Source organism: Grus americana, chromosome 3 (assembly GCF_028858705.1).
Source record: "Grus americana isolate bGruAme1 chromosome 3, bGruAme1.mat, whole genome shotgun sequence".
Taxonomy (NCBI): Eukaryota; Metazoa; Chordata; class Aves; order Gruiformes; family Gruidae; genus Grus; species Grus americana.
Window position 1 is genome coordinate 57,176,866 of NC_072854.1, and position 22,307 is coordinate 57,199,172.

Sequence of the window (22,307 nt, forward strand, 5' to 3'; positions counted from 1 at the left end):
AGGAATATGAAAAGTATGTCCCTACAGATTTTCTCCTTCTGATGTGTGCAACTGGAGCACTGGAAATCCATTCCAAAGTACAGACAGTCACTTAACATTTAATACTTTGCTTTTCAAATATTATAGGGGTTTTTATTCCAAATTGCTCTTCTGCCTGGCACGGTTCGTGCACCATGACCAGGGGTCAGGCTCCAGCAGGAGAGAACTGTTTCCCTTATCAAAGGGAAGGTAGATGGGAATGTATATTGTTATTAGTGTCAGGAGCTGTGGAAGTGAAGTGACCAGTCCAACCCACTGATACAGTCATTGCTACATTATGTGTAACTAACCTTTGTATTGTTTAGAGCTGTGAACCTAGAGGGAGATGCACAAAACCATGTTAAACAAAGCACAAAAGAATACAACAGTTGTAGATAAGTTCCTCATGTTTGTTTCATTTTGGCCTCTGGAAAGTTTAGTAATTGGAAAGAATATACTTTTTTAAAGCATGCAGAATTTCTCTCTTTGATCTTTTTTTTCCCATGAAAGAGTGAAAGTCTTGTTAAAAGAAATGTTACAGCACAGCATAAAATAAGTACTTAGCCCTTCAGACAGAATAATCCTCCTCTCCTGGTGCCCATCCAATGCATTAAGAAGAAGAAATGAAACATAACTACATTAGTTTTAGCAAAATGTACTGATGCTTTCTTATAAATGCAAGCACCAGCACTGTCAGGATTTGAAGAACAATTAAGAGCATGGAATTATCCTTTGCTTTTGTCGTTGGCATATAGCTGTGCCAGGGCGTGCCTGGAAGGAACAGTTTCTGTTATCAGCAGTTTGCAGTAGTGATAATAGGAAATGAATACAGGATGCAGTTAATTCCATTCTGACTGCTTAGATGCTTTTTGGGGTTGGGAATTCCAGAAGTATCAGGTGGGAATTATGGCCTCATTGTGTTGAAAGTTAAACTTCCAATGAGACAGCAAACAAAACTGGAAAGAAAGTTTGGAAGCTCAAATGCTGTGACAGGGAAACTGTGAAACATTTGAGGGTCTAACAGGCGTCTCTTTCTGCCTGTTTCTGGTTTTAACAGTAAGTTGTTAAAAAAATGAAAGCCATTTCCAACTCAGAACAAAGAAATTGGATAAATGAGAAAAGTGGAGAAGATGGAACATGTGGCTATATAAAGTATGCCCTATTTTTTTTTTATTCTGAAAGATTCAGTGAAGATTATGGGAAATGGTGAGGAGGACTCTCTCCCTCTTGCTTCAAATTTAGCTAATGCTCATTGGGTCATACATTTTCTCTCTTTCTAAAATGCCGTCAGCTGCTGTCATAGTGAAAGGTCAGGAACAGGATGTGCTAATACCTTTTGTCTGGCTTAGAAAAGAGACTTTGCATGTATTCTTTATGAATATACAAGGATCGTAGCTGTGTGATATAAATTTCGATGTACTCTGCAAGCCGCACCAAATGAATGTTCTCATGAGATGGACAGGAGAGATTTTGGCACTAGCTGTTTCTCTCAGAGCTTAACTCTGAAATGAAGACTGTCTGATCATCCTCTGATGATGCGTAAGGTTTGGAGGGCTGAGACTTTCCACAGGTGCTCTGGTGGGAGGCCATACTGGAACCACGTTAAACGACTGGTGTTACTGGTGATCCAAAAGTTGAAGTCTGCAAGAAGTTTGAGAGCAAAGAGGCAATACTGGCCTCTCATATTTGGTAATCTGCTTTAGGGCACTGTTCTGCCAATAACTTTTATTACGTTTGCTGAATTTTTTCTAGGTGTGTAACTGACTTGATACACTCAGCATCTTAGCACCTGTTGCACACCTAAGTGCTACCGACTACGAGATTAGATTTCCTCTAACAAAGCGCTTACTTCTACCCTGTCTGCAAGACTCACATCCAAGCCCACACAGAAACAGCACATAGAGGAGATTGCTGTGCTATGTAATACTGAAGGGTATCAAATGACTCAGTTCTTAATTTACCAGTATGAAACTCTGAAGCCTCCAGAACTCTGAGCAGACTTACAACATCAAATGGTTTCTGCTAAGCCCTTTAGCTGATGAATTGTGTGCAGTGGTATCCATTTGCTGTGGTTTGTGGAGACCAAGATATGTAACTCTTTTGGCTGTTTGTGATATTTTGTGGCAAGTCTCCAGGGCAAATAGCTGAAAATGTGCCCCTTAGATTATCACTGTTAAAACAGTTAGGACTTGGAAGGTGGTACAGCCAGATATGCTGAGCAGACCCCTCCTTGCCCCCAAAAGCTATGGGCTGTCTTAGATTTGGGCATACAACCTGTTCTGTTAGCACTGGTAACACCATGTGGGACTTGAAGGTAGTGTGAAAATGATTATGCTTTGCAAGGAAATAAAGCAAAAGGAGTTCCTGTTTCTCAGTGAGAGAATTTGAGCATCAAAAGCAACACGGTGGAACTCTTCATCTAATAGCCATGCATGCTTGGGAGCTGGTACCTATACTAGTCCTGTAAGCATTCAACTCTAACCTACAGAAGAGTGAACTCCCAAATCAGAGTAACAAAAAAATCCCCTCATCTTGTGAAGACAGGGTGAATTCTCCTATGTATTTCTTGGCAAAGAAGATCAACCAGATAACTGGCATGTTCATAAACTGTAATGTTATCTACATGAAACCAGGCAATGCTCAGAGGAATGCAATATTCTAACTTGACTTTGGAAATTACCCAGAAGAAAAGAATAACTATAATAAAAAATTATCTCCAACCTGTTTCTTACAACCGAATGCACAATGATCAGCATGTGCAAGGAGCAGGAAAATCCACGTCAATAGGCAACTGCTTTTGGAAGATGTCTCTGCAAGTTATCTTTCAAGTTAATCTCTCTACAGCACCTGTGAGTGTGATAATAAAGAGCCAATCCAAACAGAGATGACCAGTGAAACCAAATATTTGGCTGCATTAAAAAAAACTGTGAGAATGCATGTGGTATATAAATGTTTGATTCTTTTTTTAGATGGAGGAGCAGAGGGTGGAGAAGTGCCATCATCCAAAGCCTTGCTGGAAAGTCAAGAGACGGAAGGAAAAAGCAATGATTCCTAACACCTGAGGACTGCTGGATTAATGAAACCCATCGACAGACTTTCCAGTTTTCCTCTGTCACCCCTTCTGAAGTGTAGTAGCAACTTTAGCAGCACAGACAAAATTTTGCAACACACTTGTACCTAGATGACATTAATGTGGAACTACTGTTTTTTCTACTGTCCTTCAAAACCAATGTTCTACACATCCAAATGGGAAGAAAGCTAAAGAATGTATCTCTTGTTTTGGGTTTTCTCATGGTTGTAGTACTCGTCCTAACTAATCTTCTCTCACAGTTTCAATTAATATGCCTAGCAGATGTACCACCAATTAATGATTGCTTCAAAATAAAAATCCTGTTTCTTAATTTCCCAAAATAGCTTCTTTCTCTCGACACAGAGGTGTATTCACTGTCCCCACCTTAAGATGATATTAAGTATATATTAGATTACAGACATTACCTGTAATTTATGTCCTGAGATTTTTGTTCTCATTAGGGATATGTAGATGGATATGAGAAATAAAAAAAGAGAAACAATTTTTTTCTCTCCTCCTCCTGTCTCCAAAAGGTTTTGTAAACTACTTAAACACCAGTGTTTGTTTTCAAATTCTCTTTAAACTCTATTTGATTATGGCAGATCATCTCAGTTCTCCCACTCTTAGCAATCTTGCCACTTCTGTCATTTCTGTTTTCAGGCTGAATATTGTAGCTGTTCATGTGTATCTAAAATAAAGTAGCCATGTTTTAAGTGATTAAAATTGTTTAATCTCACTGTGGAAATTAAATAGCTATCATCTTTTCTGTCTTCTGATGATTTCTTGATGTTTCTCCTGTATGACAAGACTTAAAACCCCATAATACCTTTTTTTTTATTTTATCTGGTTTTTGCTTTATTGTTTGCTGGCAATGAAGATGTTCTAATCATTGTGATTTTTACAAAGATTTTTAAGCAAATGTTTTTCTCTACTGAAAGGTGGTATTTTGTTATGGGGGTCATGCTCCTGCAAATATTTAGCATTCACTCCCTTATTGTAGGAGACCTAAGATTCACGTACCTTTACTGCAGCCTGGGGCAGCAGCCACTTACGTACTTCTTGAAACCTAACGCAACACTGACAATTGAATGCTTTTATTTGCTCACACGACCTCTGCTGGACTGTAGCCAGATGGAGGAAGCATGGGTACATTCCACATTTGACCAGTATTCTATCTATAAAATATTTGTGTATTACAAGCTGGCAGACAGCTTGTAAGAGGCCTCTCTGCACACCTACCATTCCTAGTGTGCATTTACTCACGCACTGTCTTTTGGGGACCGTTCAGTAAAGGATTCAGTTTCATCCAACTGAACTGACACCGTTCTCTCCACTTACCTGTATTCATTTAACAAGTGCAGCATCCCAGAATTACTTTTGGGTTTGGAAAGATCAAATAACTTGCTCCACTGGAGCAAAGCAGTTGGTTTAAGAAAGTCCGAGAGACTGAACTAGCTGACACTGGAGGAAACTGCAGTGGAGAGGGACTCAAGAGCTGTGGTACACGCTCTTGTTCTCAGTTGCAGTCCCATTCTCATATACCAGCCTCCTTTATAGCGTCACAGTACATAAAATTGTTCAATTTTAAGAAGTTAAAATGATCCCATGGAAATGAGGTAGCTGAGTATTACTGAAACAGAATTCCTTATATGCTTTAAGTGGAGCATATGCTAAAGTGCTCTTTTGGGTCGAGGCCTGTATTGAATTCTCTTCTTTCACAGTTGCAGCACTGGATATATTTAGATTCTTCTCTTACAGAATACAGACACTGAAATTTGGGTTACAGGAATAGATACTTAAAATAAGTATTTTGCTAGCCTAAGATGCTTTGAAGTTTTTTACTATTAAAACACCAATTGTGAACCAGTTGAATTTAGCAAATTATTCATATGCTAAACTCTCTATAAAACCCATTCCACAGCTGTGTACGTACACGAAGTTAACTGCTCACACATGTACAGCTTAGAACTAGTCAGAGTGCTCAATGCTCTGGAAAATTAGTGCTTACTTTGTACTTGAGCTGTATGAATGTGTCGTTGAGAACATGCTACATAGAAAGAAGAAAATTAGAAAAATTGCATAAGAAGTAAAGACTAACAGGAAGATTAAAAATGCAACTCAAAAGCAGGATGAACATATTTGATCTATAATATGTGGGTTGTATACTATACAGTCCTCATTTGCCTATATTATCTAGGTGATTAACCAAGTTACAGACGCAGAAACACTTCTTTGCCACATACATGTACAGTTTGTGTCTAAACAATTAGTCGAGGCTGCATGAGAGAGCTCTTTTTGTAGTCAGTTTGACTATAGATGAGGAATATCTAGTTATGCCCTGGATTTTGTCAAATAAATCTTTCCAGTTCTGAGCCAGCTGCATATTTCTGACCAGCATACACAGAACCATAAACACTGGTTGGTGTGGGAGACATTGTGCCATATAAACTTTGTTCCAGAATAATTTATTAGCTGTGTATTATGCTTGACTCAGCCAGACAGGAACTAGCCCCTTTAGAGCTGTCTGGGGGTCTCTATGCCATGCTGTCCAGTAGTCTGGGGTTTAGGCAGGGTTACCATCTTAAGCACAACTAAAGTTGAGAAAGTTCTGGTTCATTTTCTTTTTAGTACCTTGAGATAGGTAATAGTCCTACTAAACTTTGGCTGAGCCTGTAAAGAGCAAAATAAGTGCTTCTGAATACGTTTCTCACTAAGCCAGTTTATCTCGTTTCAACTGTAATGGGCATTCTCTTAATCCATAGGGTAACAAAGTTACAGCCCTGAATCAGCAGAGTATTTTAAAACATGTTTAACTTTGAATGCAGACTAGTCTCACTGAAGTCAATAGAACTACTTAGTGCCTAAAATTAGGTACATACTTAATTACCTTGATAAATTATGGCAGCAAATTTCTATTAAGGCTAATCTGGTATTATAATGTATTAATCCCAATTTCCATTCCAGCAAGTGTGGCACAGGTAATAGCATCTTTTTCATCAGCATACAGCACTATCCTGGGCTTTTATAGAGCAAAGAAATTCATTTTAGTACCAAGCAAAAAAGGTAACTTTGTTATCTCCAAATTTTAGACCTTAATCAAGCAATTAGTCATTCTTAGCCATTCTGCATATATTTAAAAAAACCCACAACAAAACCCCAGGAACCTCTCCCTGTAACTTCATTGTGCATATATAAAACACTTCAGGTACTTGGAATATATAGAGAATTGGCCTCAATCTTTTCCAGATGTCATTAAGAAGATAATTTTCTTTGGGTCAGCCCTTCATCAGAAGCACCAAGAGGCGGATGAACATGCTGAGGCACATCTTTTGTTGCTATAAATCAGGAAAGTTCAATTTGTTATCTGGAAGGCAATAAAGGACTAAATAGGTTTTGTGGTAGGGGACTGATTATTAGAATGTTCTCATTTAGAAAGATTAGGAGAAGTAATTAAGCATTTTTTAAAATTAAGCTTATTTGCTATAATTCCTCCTACAGCTATCTCCACCTGTGCCATATACCATCATTCTGGTATAGTACTGCATAGGCTGAGCTTGGATGGATGAAATTAGTGGCAAAGCAGTTTGCAAGATGGTATATTTTAAAAGAAATTTCCAAATTATTGATAGTACAGCAATGTACAGGCCAGATTTAGTTGTCACTGAAGACAAAGATCAGTTTTATACTAACTACAGTGTGAATTATATCTAGTTTTAAGTCATGAGTTACTAATCATACAGAAAATTTCTCCCAACTCAGAAAGTCCATGAACACAAATGCTTGGAGGCAAGGAGACTAGCCAGTGGACACATCATACATGTTTGCACTATACAAGACATCACATTTAATTACATGGACCTACGATCTGACCCCACAGTGGCCACTCCTGTGTTGTGTAGCTTTCCTACCACGGTGATCTGTCCTCCTTTCAGCTGAGATGATTTTCTTCACAGTAGCTAGTATGGGGCTACGTGTTCAATTTGTGCTGGAAACAGTGTTGATAATACAGAGATGTTTTTGTTACATAGAGATATTTTGGTTATTGCTGAGCAGTGCTTATGCAGAGTCAAGGGCTTTGCTGCTTCTCACACCACCCTGCCAGCAGGATGGCTGGGGCTGCACAAGGAGTTGAGAGGGAACACAGCCGGGACAGCTGATCCCAACTCACCGAAGTGACATTCCATATCATATGATGCCATGCTCAGCATATAAGGGGCTGGGGGGAAGAGGAAGGAAGGGGGAGATGTTTAGAGTGATGGCATTTGTCTTCCAAAGTAACCGTTATGCGTGCTGGAGCCCTGCTTTCCTGGAGATGGCTGAAGACCTGCCTGCCCATGGGAAGTGGTGAATGAATTCCTTGGTTTGCTTTGCTTGTGTGTGTGGCTTTTACTTTACCTATTAAACTGTCTTTATCTCAGCCCACGAGTTTTCTCACTTTCACTCTTTTGATTCTCTCCCCCATCCCACCCCAGGGAAATGAGTGAGCAGCTGCGTGGTGCTTAGTTGCAGACCGGGGTTAAACCATGACATGATCATACAAAACAATACAATTGCTCTTGCATTAGTTAAAAATGACAACAGAGCAGTACCTAGAAGAGGTTTTAACTACACTTTACCATGGAGGGTGTGGGTCCTCTAGGGTCCACAGAGCACAGACCAGTGGGGCTGAGCCCACTGGGGTCCCAGGGCACTTGCTGCAAAGTGGTTTGGGTAGAAATAGCAAGGGCTTAAACTGTCCTGCCATCTAGTGGGATCCTCAGTCTGCCAGGTAGTTTGTGCAAATAAGTGGAGGGAGACAGTTTAAGAGACCTCAAAACCAGCTGGAAGGCAGCTGCTTGGGAGTGAAGTGCAAAGAGGGTGAGAGCTGGCCTGGCAAGAGGTAGGCTGTCTCCAGCTAATCTCAGATGCTTACTTCAAGGGCTTCGCTAAGGGTCCAGAACATCGGTGGCTCTGTATATTCAGAAAGTTAGGTAATCACCAGCAGCAGACATTTCGCATTGCTGAGAACACTGTGCCAATGGCTTATGTACGCTTGGGAAAAGCTGAAGCTTCCTTGCTACACAGGGCTGCCATTGTGGCACTCCTTCCCACTGCCCGTTGCAACTTACTTCTTCACCCAGTGAGCAGGAGCGTGTTTCAGAGGCCCAGACCTCAGTGGGAACTCACACTGCCTGGGCAAAGGAAAGACACCGAGCCTGGGCACCGAGGGGTGAACTAGCCAAAAGCAATTTCAAGTTATAAACTCTGTTGTAAAACAGGTGTCTAAGTTTGTCTTGCAGCCTACCCAGGTTTAGATCCCTGTCCTGCAATTTGGGCTAGGGTGCCAATACTGCCATGATAACTGGTTTTGATCTTTCTTAGTGAGAGCTCTTCACTAAAAGTTTCACCTTCCTCACCTGAAGCTGTTCTACTTCGGATAGTGATTAGCAATAAATGTTGAGATCTGTCATTTTATTTTAGCATTTTGCTTTATTTCCGTGTTCAGCCTGGTGGGGACCAGTGCGTATCCTAAGATGGCCGGGAGCGACAGGAGGCCTGAGGGCCCTGGCCTGTGCCGTGTCCTAACACCAGATCTCTGGATTTTAATGCAGTGATGGAAAATTATGTTTTTCTGTCTGGTGATACGAAGCCTGCGTGCTCTGGGCTTTTCTGGATTAAACATATAAGTCAGCAAATACCTGCAATATAAAGGGACCTGATGTGAGGATTTAGACAATCCTTACCAGTGCTTTATCCTTGGGACTCTGCTGTGCAGTGACTAGTGCTGTACATCCAGTACTTATCATACAATGTACAGAAAAGCTAATCTGTGAAAGACTGGTTTAAACTTCCTATCTATTCTTTTTCTCCAGATCCCTTGGGCATGTTTGTAAATTACACATCAGCAGGGTAAACAAAAAGAAGGAGCATGTAAATTGCTGTGAACCCCCAGAAATAGTTTTCTAATAATGCGCCCAGTTTCCAAAGGGGACAGGAGCACCTTTGCCCGAGGGCTCCGCCGCCGTCAGGGAGGCAGCCCGCCCCGGGGGCAGCCGGCCACTTCCCGCCCCGTGGGCACAAGATGGCGCCCGAGCCCGCGCCAGGCACACGGCCGAGCGTTCGCCGTCTCACAGCCGCCCCCCCCGCCCCCGCTCGCAGCGCCTCGGAAACGGCAGAGTTTGGGCCTCCTTCGGTGCGAGCCGTAACGCGAAAAGGAGAGGGAGCTGTGGCAACGCCCCGGCCGCCCGGCGCCGGTGGGACGACGGACGGGTGTCCCCCGCAGAGCCGAGCGCTGCCGGCAGAGGGCGGCTGCCGCCCGCCCTGGGCAGGCCTCGGCTGCAGCGGCTGCCCCAGCCTTCCCGCCCCGGCGCTGCTCCGGGAACTGCCGCGGCGACTCATCCTCTGAATGCCTCCTAGATGCCCCAAGTCCCCGCGCTTCAAAAGCATGGGGGAAGCGGGTTTGAAGCGTGCCGCCCTTCGCCCCCACCCCCTCGAGCAGCTCCTGCTGAGCTGCTGCAGCAGCCGGCGGAGGGGAGGTGAACTCCTGTCAGAGGCGCCTTCCCCACAGACCACACCAGTACCTGGTCAGCTAAATATGCAGCTTATTCACAATAACCGTTACTTCTGGCTCTCCAGCAGAGCTGCCTCTCCTGCACACCCGCCGTTCCCCAGCAGCACCTCCGCGGCCCAGCAGCCACCCGGACGTTGCTGGCTGGTTGTGCCAGGGAGCTGGCCGGGCTTTCCCCCACAGCCGCTCAGGCCGCCTCCAGCTTCCGGCAGGCAGCACGGGCCTAGCAATGGTATCCCATGCACCAAGGAAGAAAAGTGCCCTTTAAGTGAAAAACAGGAAAACCGTCATACATGCATTTGCAGGAGTGCTTGAGGTTTTGAACTTGCTTGTTCCTCCCACCAGTTTTGTATCCATCTTCTACTTTAATTGCTCAACAATCTCATCCCATTCATTCCATCCCTCTGAATCTCTCCTCTAACTGCATTCAAAGCTCACATCCACCTACTCCCTTTCTTCAGTGTTCACCCCTTGCTTCGCTCACTCATATCTCCTCACACCCAACATCAACTGTTAGTGCTTTAAACACCCAATAGAAGAAACTAACCTCTTTAATTCCCTCCATATTCAGTAAAATCAGATGGTAGAAGGACAACTTATTGCAATTACTCCCAGCAAGTACTGGGTAGAGATCTTATATATCAGTCTCATGAAAGAGCCTTGAGCCACTATCTATTGTCTTTGCCTTGAGCACTGAGAGAGGGACAGCTTCTCTAGAAAAAAAATAGCATGTGATTATGCAAATAGAGATGGTGTTGCAATATAAGAAAGTGCTGAAATAAGTTTCTTTCAGGCATGTTCTTTCAGACAGCCTTTGAACTCTTGACTTTGCATCTTTTTTTTTTTTTTTCCTAACGTGGGCTGTCATGAGTGGAAACTTCTAGGTAAATTTATAAAGGATACAATGAAATGCTGATATGTAAGAAAGAATATATTTAAGGGTGGGAGAGACAAAGGACAATGAGATGGGGTTAAAGGCATGAAAGTTGTGCCATGTTTCCTCTCTGCAGCCCTTCTTTAAGCAGAACAGCTGAGCCAGTCGCTCAAGCGAGTCAGCCTGCCCCTGCACCCTCCACTGGCTCTGAACTCTGGATGTTCTGAGCTCTGGCTGCAGTGCTGATCACCCACTCAAGAAAGTTTCAAAGGTCTGGAGGAAGACAATACTAGAAGCCTTGTTTAACTCTTACAAGATTAGTTAAGGATTTTGTGATACATAGAGGGTCTCAGTTATGTTTACCAATGCCACACTGAGGGGAAATCTTTTGAAACATGTACACATGGATGTATAGAATTAAAGGATTAGTGGACATATCTATACTTCCCCACTGGCACTTGCCACAGTCCAGTCCAGAAAGTGAGTCCCGTGATTTTCCAGGCAGGGACTACATGCCTATTTTCCTTTCTGTGCACATCTGCATCTTTTCCCATAGTAGACTCTGGATTTGGCAAAGTACGAATCCACACTCAGCAAGTGGGATGTGTTTTAGGTTTCCTGGTTTAGACTTGCCCATTGTGACCATCTCATGTGATTTCTTGCATAATCTGGGATATGTAACTTCTCTGAATTATTTCCTGCATCATGTCTAATAGCTGTGGTTGTTCACGTAGTTTACAACTTGCGGGGATGAAAAGTCTAATAAGGCAGTTTGAAAGTCGGTCGAGGGGCTAAGTCTCCTCACAGCTAATACGCACTTCATATTTAAATATGAATTTCTCTAGCCTTAACTTCCAGTGACTGGAGTTTTGTATACCAGACTGAAGAGACAGCTCTTATTTCTGTTTCTCTTGGATTGTCTCCAAACAGCCAGGATGACTGAAGTTTTCCCCAAGTTTGTCTTGGTACTGGTCCCTATTTAAAGCTAGTAATAAGCTATCTTAACCCTGCAATGCTTCAAGTTGCTCTAGAATTTTATGTTCCAGGAAGTTTATATATCTAGACTCATGAAAACTCAGAAATGACTCAGTGCTTGGTCACAAACCAATATGTAAAGCAGGGATATTGTTGCACTCTTGAATGAATCAGGTTAGGTGTGTAATTCTATCTAGGTCACCCAGCATGAGGTTTCATTTCGAAAGTGCCTCTGCCTGACCTGTCTCAGGCATTTTTTCATCAACAACGGGCCCATAAATTGATAACCTAATGAAATTATTTGTCAAGACTGTGGTATTCAGACATTTCTTGGGGGTGCACTAACACTCCCTGTAACCCACTGCCATTTTAGGACTTTGGAGGAAATGGCTTGCTCCAGGTGAGAGTTTCTGATTCAGAGGAGACAAACCCAGAGGAGCGTGGCTCCAGCTGCATCTGAGGGATCACTTCTGGCTCCAGCAGGCTGTCAGTCTGTCCTGTCAGACCATAGCTGAGTGGAATGGAAAAGGACCCTGGGAGTACCCAAATACAGGTAGTTAATGAGCTGAGTTATTACTTTGTATCTGTTTTCCAAATTCAGTGGTTATTTTCTTAAGTTTGTAATTCAGTCAAATAAAACTGATTTTACTTTTTGTCTAAATCTCAGCTGGTAGCGGGAGTGATTTCAGGATATCGCAGCAAATGAGGTGCTTCAGTATGGACAAACAGAACAAAGGTACATTGAGCTATTCCAAAAGTTTCTTAAATCCAGCCCTGCAGACTGCAAAGTTGTCTTTTGTTATGCTGCGATGATTTAGCTTGAGACCGATTATACTGAATTCCAAATAGTCGCACTTATTAAGTGTTAGACAGCCTCCATGGCGTATACTAGCACTACAGAAAGAGAATACAACATTTAGAGATCACTTGTGCCTTTAATACTGTAAATTTTATATTGATGATGATAAAAATCATTCCCTACCTTTATTATAACAGAGAATCCTTGGACCTTAATACAGAGTGTTTCTGCTCCACTAATATTCTCACTGGGCTGCTCTGAACACCAAATCTACACAAGTCTTCCAGAATCAGTTACAACAACTCAAATGCAAGTTGTCTAATCTCCTTAAACCTATGTGCTATTTTTCCATTTATGCATATAAGGATTATTTTAACTTAGTGTGTTCAGCTTATTCATATGCCTGCTAAATTCCTCTGAGTCATTATTACCCCTGAAATAGTCAATTGCTTATTTATAAGACTGTATTTCTTTCTTTTTCAGTGTACTACTTTACATTTGGCCATCCTGAAATTCTAATAGTCTGGAAAGCTGATTCCTTGTATTGATTTTACAATAACCAGACAGCTATTGTAAGTGACACCAGAATCAGACATTTCTGTTACATTTTAGAGGCTTTTAAATAGTTTTTCTACTTTTAAACACAAAAGAAAGCAAAGAGAAATATTAAAATAACCAAAGGCCTAATGGTACAAAGTTAAAATAACTGCATCTTCAGTAAATAGAACTGGGAGCCAGGAAGGTGGCTGGCTTTAGTACAAGCTAATTCTTTGAGGAGAGCCTCTGACTTGAGTTCTCTAAATGGTAGATAGAATAATATTAGACAACAGATAACAACCCCCCAAATGCCTTTAAGAAGCAGAGAAGACCCTGGAGATATTTAGTAGCATTTGCTTCCTGCTTTAAACCATTGTAGACCAGCTGTCCTCTCAGCTTAAAGCAATCCGAATAAATGTCTAATAGTTCGTAATGAGGTATTAGTGGGTATTTACTTTCCAGGACTCTCCTAATCTCATGTCACACCAATTTGTAACCTAAGAGAGAGTCTACAAGAATGAAATGCATGATCACAGACCACTTCGTTTTCACCAATTAGCAAGAGACACCAGAATTAGACCTCAACGTGACTTCTGCTCTAATGTTAGCCTGTCCTGGCATTATTTTGGTTGAGTTTTTACAGTGGCAGGCAGCCTGCTGAACATGCTCCTAAGCTTTGCCTAAGTTTGCCATGATCTTAGAAGGGATATGGTATAAACACGTCTTCCCTGCTCCTGCCTGCATTACCTTGCATCTTGCAAAGTATCTTCTGGTCCACAGTTACACCCAAGCCCTTTCCATGGCATTTACGCAGCACAAGACTGGATTCATACAGCTGCTTTGGACCTGGGGCCATTCTGTGACCACTTGCTTGTGCAGCTGCATAACTGGGCATCTTCTCCATAAGGCATTTATCTCTTTTGTTTAAACTGGGATTTCTAAAGACCTGCCCATCAATAGAGTAAACCTAGTGATTTTCTGTGACTCACCGACAGCGCTGAGATAGTTTATTTTTATTAGGGGGAGAAGCAAATCTCTTAGACAGCTAGAGGACACATGAGATAATTTTAGTTAAGGACATTCTACTGCCCTGTTTGACATTAGGTTTTTCTGCAGCACCAAAAATCAAATCACACTCAGCCCTGAAGCAACATCATCCCATCTGACACAATAGCTACTAAAACCTGGTCATTTCTGTATTACACTGAGATCAAAGCTGCACAGAAATTCACAGCAGGGCTTTGAACAAGGTTAAAATGTGCTGAGAATACCCTAGTCTGCTGTCCATAAATGGAGGAAATCTACCTTCAGCTACGCATTATTTTCAATTTCCTTAATTCAAAAGTGGCCCCCTATATGTTTCAGAATGCTAAGAGATTACCAAAATGCCTAAGTGAGTTAGGACCCCTAATCTTGTTGGCTTTCAATGGGATTCAATACCTAAAAGGCCTTTGAGTGCCTATATCTGCTCTTGCACCAGGGGATCCAGGCCCTGGTGTCACTGCTACCCTTTGTTGCGCACATGGGTACAAGATGCTCTGCAGTTTCAGGGTCTTTGTTGTCCTGAAAACAGAAATGTTTGAATAATGCAGTCATCACTACATTATCTGAAGGTCTTATAATATTCCCTTAACTACTGATCAGAGTAATACGTTATTCCTGGCTATTGTACTGCAAGGATGGTGAAAGGATAGGTTTAACTGAATGGGTGTTGCAAGAGTGCCCGTCCTGTGTTAGATCCACAGAGGGACACAGCAAAAGGATAGAGAAACCTGACTTCAAACATTAGCTGCACCAATTTGTATACATTCCCATAACCAGAGAACTAAGCCCTTAGTGACTGGCTGCAGTGATTAGATCACAGAATCATAGAATGGTTTGGGTTGGAAGGCACCTCAAAGCCCATCTAGTTCCAACCCCCCTGCTACGGGCAGGGACATCCTCCACTAGACCAGGTTGCCCAAAGCTCCATCCAACCTGGCCTTAAACACTTCCATGGAGGGGGCCTCCACAATCTCTCTGGGCAGCAGTTCCTCTATGAGGAATCCACACATGACAGAACCTCTTGGTCAGACTTTCCTACCACAGGAGCCTGGTGGCCACCCTGTGGTGCCCTTTTTTTTTTTTTTTCCTTTGAACAAGTGAATTTTTTTTTTCAAGGGCTGAATGAGGCTGAGCGCCTCATTCTCTGAATGCCTGAGGGCATGCAAAGCAGGGATAAAATGGGGAAAGGTAGCCAAAAGCAGTTTTTGTGTTCTGTATTCAAAGGCTGAAGGTTAGAACAGTCCCACACTCACCCTAGATGGCCTCAGGAAGCAAGGATTACTTATTACAGAGGGATGTCTTGCCACAGCATTTTCATCTTTCAAGCAGGCCTTGCACAGAGAATGCAAGTGTGCCTACTTAGACCGCTCAGGTGGTATAAAGAGTTTAGGGTAAATGAGAATGAGTCCCTGGGTGTTCAGAGAGGAATCTCCAGGGACATCTTTGTCACACAGGCTTTTTACAGGGGACTACACAGTCTGTTAAAACCTTCAAACTCAGCTGACAGTGTAAAAGACTCCAAGCTGATCTCTTGTGCAGCAACCTAAAACGCACACCAGGTCAGTGTATTTCACGCTGCTATCTCCATTCCAGCCATAGCAAAACATTTATATAGATCAGGATGACTTGCACTTGCTGTTGACATTAACACAACTCTCACATAAGGATCCACAAGCAAATATAGGGCATAAGATGCCATGGAAAACATTTTCGGCTGTGGCTCGTCAACCCACAAGGTGTCAATAATGTAACATTTCCTACTGTTGATTTATCCTGCTCCCAAATCATCACTAATACAGACAGGTGGGATCTCACCATCATGAAACCTGGTGTGATGACTTTGGCAATCTATCTAAGCAGCAGAAGGAATGTGAACATTTTAGCAGACCCTGTTTTACACCTGAAGCATGGTGCAAAGTGTTAAAGAATATATTCTTCTTAAGACTAGGTACTCAGCTAAGTATATTGAGAAATCCCGGTAGAACTGAGCCATCAGTGTAGGTATGATTACTTAAATTGTGAAGGATCCTGAAGTGGCTACCTCCCAAAGGCCAAGTTGCAGTGCTATCTGGAAGAAGGTGCAAGGCAGAAGTGTTCTTGAGGAGTCCGGCTACCAGCAGTGACACTGAATCACTTTCAGAAGTTTTATATCACACAAAGTCCATGAGGCTGGTTCTACACAACAAGCCTCGGTGAGCATAGAGAGCAAGGAGCTCTCCCAGGGCTCTGTGCACACATCTGCACCAGAAGGATCAGCAGAGGCTTCAGGGCTTCTGCAAACAGAATCTATATGAGCAGATAACTCCATCTTGTCAGTACTGGGAGAGGAGACACTGTCAGTTCATGAGGATATTGGTAAAATAATTTAGGATTTAATATGATGCATGTCTGATGAAGTAGGTAAGTGGCGAGGTCAGTTTGCATGTCAGCTGCCTGGGTACTTGCAATGAAGCTCTGTGAGACCATGGCTGCAGAGTTTGGATACGGCTGGTGAACACCACTGAATACTTGATAATGTTACTGTGTTGAGGAAACACAATTGCCAAACTGAACTGGACTTATGGATGATACCCATGCACAATATCAACCCCGTGTGTCCTATGCCATGACAGTGCCAATCACAAAGCACATTCCTCACTCATTATAGACTGAGTATGGGCATCAGGTTAGTGTACATCCGTATGTGACGCACCAGTAAGGCTGGTATTCTGTGCAAACTTTGGAGACACAGCATTATTCAACTCTGACAAATAAAAAGGGACTTGATTCCCTTCAGCCTCATGAACTACAATTGGCGATCTGTTATTTCAAGTGATGCTCTTGCTCTCTCTGGCTTTCTGACACTTCTCAGCACTCTAGCTGAGAAGTGTCAGAGGTGTGGGTCAGAAGAGCAAGTCAGACATAAACTGAGCAGCTGCAGGAGGGCACTTTGTGTCTCTCTCTGTACTTCAAAGTAAGTGGATGGAAGGTTAAAGAGAAATAGATGCACTGGTTCATACCCTGAGGTTATCAAGACTAATGAAAATTGGGTTGTGTGGTGAAAGGAATTAGGATTGTGTTCCTGAGGTTAATTCAGAGAGGGGTTAATTCTTTCTGAGGACAAGTGAAAAAGTGGCAAATTAAATTAAAATCCCATCAGAAGCATCACTTGCCCTACACCCAAAGAATGTGCCATGCTACAAGGGCCCAAAAGAAATGCAAACGAGAGTCAAAACCTACTTTAAATATTAGGAAAATATTCATAATTATTTATGTTTTGTATGGCTGGACCAGGTAGAAAATTGTAGAGGTTTTGTTCCTAAATCACAGAAAGTCTCTTTCACTTAGTCCCCAAGTTTTGTTACAAGAGCTGAAGAACTAGATTCACGACTCTGGAATCCATCCAAGCTGTTGTTCTGGAAAAGCTGACTCTGTGGCTTGGCTGCTTTCTGAAAAACACTCAACATACAAGATGACTACCTAGTGCCTTCAATGAACAACTAGAAAGAAAATATTCTTGCTCTGGTAGAAAAAAAAATGTATTAGATGAAACAGTTTTAAGCTCTTTCCTTTCTTTCTTCATTCTTAGTTTCCAAATGCTGCCAGTTGTGGAGGCAAGATGCAGTTTCCTGCCAGCAATAGCAAATGCCAATTTCAGACATCGTCCGTATAGATGCCATGTGATGGTGGGGAAAAGGGATCCGTACCTGGCCTATACCAAACCGGGCTTGAAAACCTTCACGGGAAAGCTTTTAGAGAAGGTGTTCTGCAGTAGCGTTGCGATCCTGTGGTTTTATTCAGTAGAGTATTTCACGTTTGGTGCCCGCTTCTCCTTTTGCCCGTGTTACTTTAACAGGGACAACAACGTGGGCGGACGGCGGGAGCCCCTGGGGCGGCTCAGGCCGGAGAGGTGCCGCACACGCTGCCGTGCCGCAGGCGGAAGCTGCCCTTTCCCTTTCTCCCTCCCCCCCATCAATACCCCGCTGTGCGCCTCGGCCTGGGGGGGCGGCCCTGGCCGGGGGCCACCCGCGCCCCCTTCCCGGCGGCGGCAGCGGGGGCGGGGAGCGCCCTCCCCCGGCGGGGCGGGGAGACGCCGTCCCGCTGCTGCCGTCCCGCTGCTGCCGTCCCGGCCGGCGGGGGCGGACCGCGGCTGCCCCCCGCCTTCCGGCCCCCCGCTGGGCGCCGGCTTTAAATGTGGGGCGGCGCGGTGGTAGCGGCGCTCTCCGCTATCCTCCGGCACCGCTATCGGTAACCCGCAGCCGGCCGCCATGGTCGAGGCTTTCTGCGCCACTTGGAAGCTGGTGGACAGCCACAACTTCGATGAGTACATGAAGGCGCTGGGTAGGTACGGCCGGGCGGCAGCGGCACATTTAGCAGATCTGGGATTTTGCACCATCCTAAAAAAAACCCCAAAACCAAACAAAAAAAAATTGTAAAAAGCCTCCCCCCTCCGCTGCCAGGGGTGTAGGTAAGGCATTCGCAGGGGTGGGGGAGGTTTGGGCGGCCGTGCCTCTATCAGTAGAGTTCATTTGATGCGGGTCACTCAGCCGGGGGGGCCGGGGTGTGTTTGCATGAGAGCCGTCTTGCCGGGGAGAGGCTCCGGGTTAGGGAAAGCGTATGAAAAAAAGGCAAATGCTGCCTGCAAATAAACTGGAAACAAAAAAGAAATCATTATTCTGGAATGATAAGGAACTGAAATCCGCAGCAGCAGCAGAAGCGATGTGCCACCCGTTCCGCGGTGCTGCTTGGGCGTGCCGGGCTGCTGAACTGGGTTCCTTATCGCGGTGCTCGGAGGTAGCGCAGGACACCGAGCTACATCGCGGGGGGGGGGGGGGGGGGGGGGGCGGGGAGTACCTATGGATGCTTTAGGTGTAAGGGCACAAGCAAAGCAGAAAGTAGCATTTCACTGTGATAGCTTAAAGCTCTAGAGCGGGGGAAGAGATTTCTGTACCTCCATGTGTGGCAAAAAAGATGTAAAACCCGAATGTCTGACGGATTTTTCTTCTCCCTTGATGGTTTAGGAGTGGGGTTTGCAACACGGCAGGTGGGGAATGTGACTAAACCCACTGTGATTATCAGCACTGAGGGGGACAAAGTAGTGATCAGGACTCAAAGCACTTTCAAAAACACAGAAATCAGCTTTAAACTTGGAGATGAATTTGATGAAACTACCCCCGATGATAGAAACTGCAAAGTAAGTGAACTCTTGGGCTGCAGTGGCTTCTTTATTTCTCTTCTTCCCCACTCCTGCCCCCGAGGCTGTACCTTTGGTAGGGTCAAAGGGGGAAAAAAATGTAACTTCTGCTATTGCCAGTTGTAGCACTGTGAAGGACAGGAAAAAGACAAGATTGCATCTTGCCTACTTATATGATCTCTTGGTCTGAAGCAATGTGTTTATGTTGCCAGCCCCCGTCTACCTTCCAGTGTTGAAGAATAGTGTTAGCTGCCCACTTTTCTTTCTATCCAGATATAATTTGGCATAACTTTTTCCAGTTGAAATGTAGAAATGCCTTCTTCCCTGCATCTTTGGGGCCTTAACATAAATGTTATCCCAAAGCACATCTGAAACAGTGGTTCTTGTGAGACTGGAACTCAAAGGAAACAACTATTTTTCATCCTTTAACACAAATAAGAATTGCATGGAGCTCATCCTTAAAATGAGGATGATTCATAGGCTTGGCTTTAAAATGGCTGGGACTACTTTATTATTCTAGATCCACATCCATCTATTGAAGAGAATTCAATAGAATAGTGCATGCTGGATGTGTGAGCAGAATCCCAAATATACCAAATAAATGAATGTCTCTGTGTTTCTTGGTATCTCAAAGTCAGTTGTGACCCTGGATGGAGACAAGCTAGTGCACATACAGAAGTGGGATGGCAAAGAGACAAACTTTGTGAGAGAAATAAAGGATGGCAAAATGGTAATGGTAAGTATAAAACTTGCTGAGCATTCAGATAAACCTAAGTGAGCAGTGTTAGCAGTATATCTCAAGCTTTATGAACAGATAGTGTTACTTATACACAAAACCTTAAACTAATTGGTGGGGAAAGCTAGCAGAGATTTTTCAAATATTCATTCTGTTTTGTTTTGCATCTTGTTTCACTGACAACTGAAAAAATGCTAATGGTTTTAGGCAGGCCAGTGTGTCTATGTTCTTTCTAGAGTTTGTGTAATTGCCCAAGCAAAAAGAAGTCCTGGTCAGCTGGAAAAGATACAAAGTTCTTGATGATATATGCAATGATCTGTTGCCAGTGCTAATTTAGATTTCTTTAAAACCTTGTTTTATATATGCATGCGTAAATAATATTTAATTACACAGAACAAGTATTTCCCTAGGAAAATAAAATTACAGTATTGCAGGAGGTAATAGCACTTTCATAATTAATAATAAAGGGTTTATTCCTTCTATCTTGTTAAAAACTATGAAAATCCCAATTGTGTAAAGAAAAGTCTTGTTTTAAATTCACATTCTTTCCTGACTTTTCAAGAACAGGAGTATGGGGTGAATAAAGTTCTATATCTAATGTCCAGGGTGGCACTTCTCATGCCTATTTTTGGCACAAAGATGTAACTTTCAAAAATAAAACCTCTTCAGCTATACTAATCTATGTGACTTGGCTATTGGAGAAAACCAGTTAGCTTGTTTTCTAAATACTTCAGAGAGTATCTGTATGGATGGAGGCTTCCAAATAATTAAAACCTTAAAGCATATGGTCAGTGCGACACAACGTAACAAGCAATTCAAGGGAAAATACATGCTTTGTTTTTGGAAACAGCTACATGCATATACAGAAAACCTTTTCCTTTGGAATTTGAACATGGTGAGATGCCCTGTTCCACTTCAGGAAACACCTCCAAAGCTCACACACCGTAGTTAGTGTTCTGCACAACTGCAGTAACTAAAATATTTGGTAGTTCTAGCTACATAAGTGCACAGAATGCATTTATTTTAACACAAGGTTCTCTTTGACTATATGCCTATGCATAATCTAAAGCATGGGTATAGAGGACTCAAATTTTAGATTGTACATTTTGCAATGTGATCAGCTTTGGGAAAATAAGTTTAAATCTTTATTAAAAATGCTATATTTAAGAAATTACATTAACAAAATTAGAAAAATGAAGCTGTCTTTTCTAGTTGCCTTGTAAATGTGTATTACGTGCTTCTTGGGTTTGAAAGTAGCAAGGAGAAAGTTATGTATATTATGGAATCCATAACTGAGGTTTTACCTCTTGTTCATTTAAAATATTGATAACCTAGACTAACTAGATATAAATTACATAATGTAAAACAACTTTGCTTTAGCATGGGCTTCTTAATATGTTATTACAGAAAATGGTCCAGCATCTAACATGTCTGTCTTTTCCTTGGACTTGCAGACTCTCACCTTTGGTGATGTGGTTGCTGTTCGCCACTATGAGAAAGCGTAGACTTTACCTGACCTCTGTCCAGATGTTACTTCTGCTGGATGGATTAATGTACTGTCCATAACTGAACGTAGCTAAAATGAATGTTTCTGGCATGAAAGGTTAATAAAGAGTTTTGGGGGGGGTGGTGGTGGTGTTTTTTAAAAAAAACAACAACACTTTACGCCATCAAATTGGCAAGCTTGTGCTGTATAGTGAAACAGGTTAAACTTGGCATTAAATTTCTGAAACATTTGCCTTTTTTTTTTTTTTACAGTAAATGGAACATATTTGAATTGTTGTGGAATGCAGATTAAACAGAAATTAAAAAGTTTTTTAAACCTGTGCTCCTTTTGCATTTAATCAGCTAATATTTCAGTGCTCTGGAGGGAGTTGTTGAGAGTTCCTTTTTCCCAGTTAAACAGCAGAAAAGCACGTGGTATGCAATGCTGCAGCAGCCTCTCTGTGATGAGTGACAGTATATGGGAAGGGAAAAGTTTCCTTCACTTTACTTCAGTGGCTTCTTTTTGCTGGAGAAGTCTAAAGCCCCTGTTTTTATATATGTAGGTGGAGAAGTGAGAGGCTCAAGCTAGCTTCAGCTCCTCTCATCACTAGGAACTTGTTATCCAGTGCATGCTAAGTCAATAGATAGCCTTTGATGTTGGGGTATCCTGCAATTTTGGTTTTAATAATTATGAAAGTTTTAAATTTGTTTTGGTGGGGGTTTTTTGCTAATATACAGCAGATTGAAGCACATCAAAGTGCAAAGAGTGAAGCATTTCACAGAATGGGAGGAAAGGACCAACATAATAAAGTGCAGGACTGGGGGAACCTGAAGTATGAAGCTTATCTTTCATCATTCTCCACAGGGGTGGGAGGAAAATAAAGGGAAAACAGTACAAGACATACCTTCTGAGATTCTCCTCCCTGAGCTGTAGTTTCATAGCTAATGTGTACAGGAGATAACAATTTGCACTGTGAGCAATTTAAAATAAAATGCTGCTTAAAAGAGAGAAATTAAAACCTTATTCCTGAAGAATATTCCCTAAAAGA

At 42.6% G+C, this 22,307-nt stretch overlaps 2 protein-coding genes across 7 annotated transcripts in view; both read left to right on the top strand.

The window, feature by feature from the left end:
- PKIB (cAMP-dependent protein kinase inhibitor beta) overlaps positions 1 to 3,851 on the top strand; it is a 56,114-nt gene extending 52,263 nt beyond the window's left edge. For all 6 annotated transcript variants that reach the window (XM_054822858.1, XM_054822854.1, XM_054822857.1 and 3 more), the window contains one exon: positions 2,988 to 3,851. In XM_054822858.1, coding sequence (XP_054678833.1) covers positions 2,988 to 3,073 — 86 coding nt within the window. In that variant the 3' untranslated portion in view covers positions 3,074 to 3,851. The remainder of the gene's footprint in view (positions 1 to 2,987) is intronic.
- A 14,175-nt stretch (positions 3,852 to 18,026) lies between these two features.
- FABP7 (fatty acid binding protein 7) lies at positions 18,027 to 21,597 on the top strand. The gene is made up of 4 exons (XM_054822548.1): positions 18,027 to 18,184; positions 18,865 to 19,037; positions 19,672 to 19,773; positions 21,228 to 21,597. Exons 1-4 carry the CDS (start codon positions 18,112 to 18,114, stop codon positions 21,276 to 21,278), a joined length of 399 nt encoding a protein of 132 aa, XP_054678523.1. The 5' UTR covers positions 18,027 to 18,111; the 3' UTR covers positions 21,279 to 21,597.
- Positions 21,598 to 22,307: the final 710 nt, after the last annotated feature.

Bases quoted from the DNA above. Each gene is read 5' to 3' on its own strand.
- FABP7 (XM_054822548.1), top strand. From the start codon at position 18,112: ATGGTCGAGGCTTTCTGCGCCACTTGGAAGCTGGTGGACAGCCACAAC. The intron at 18,185-18,864 runs GTAGGTACGGCC...TTGATGGTTTAG, and splicing joins TGAGTACATGAAGGCGCTGG to GAGTGGGGTTTGCAACACGG. The intron at 19,774-21,227 runs GTAAGTATAAAA...TTGGACTTGCAG, and splicing joins AGGATGGCAAAATGGTAATG to ACTCTCACCTTTGGTGATGT.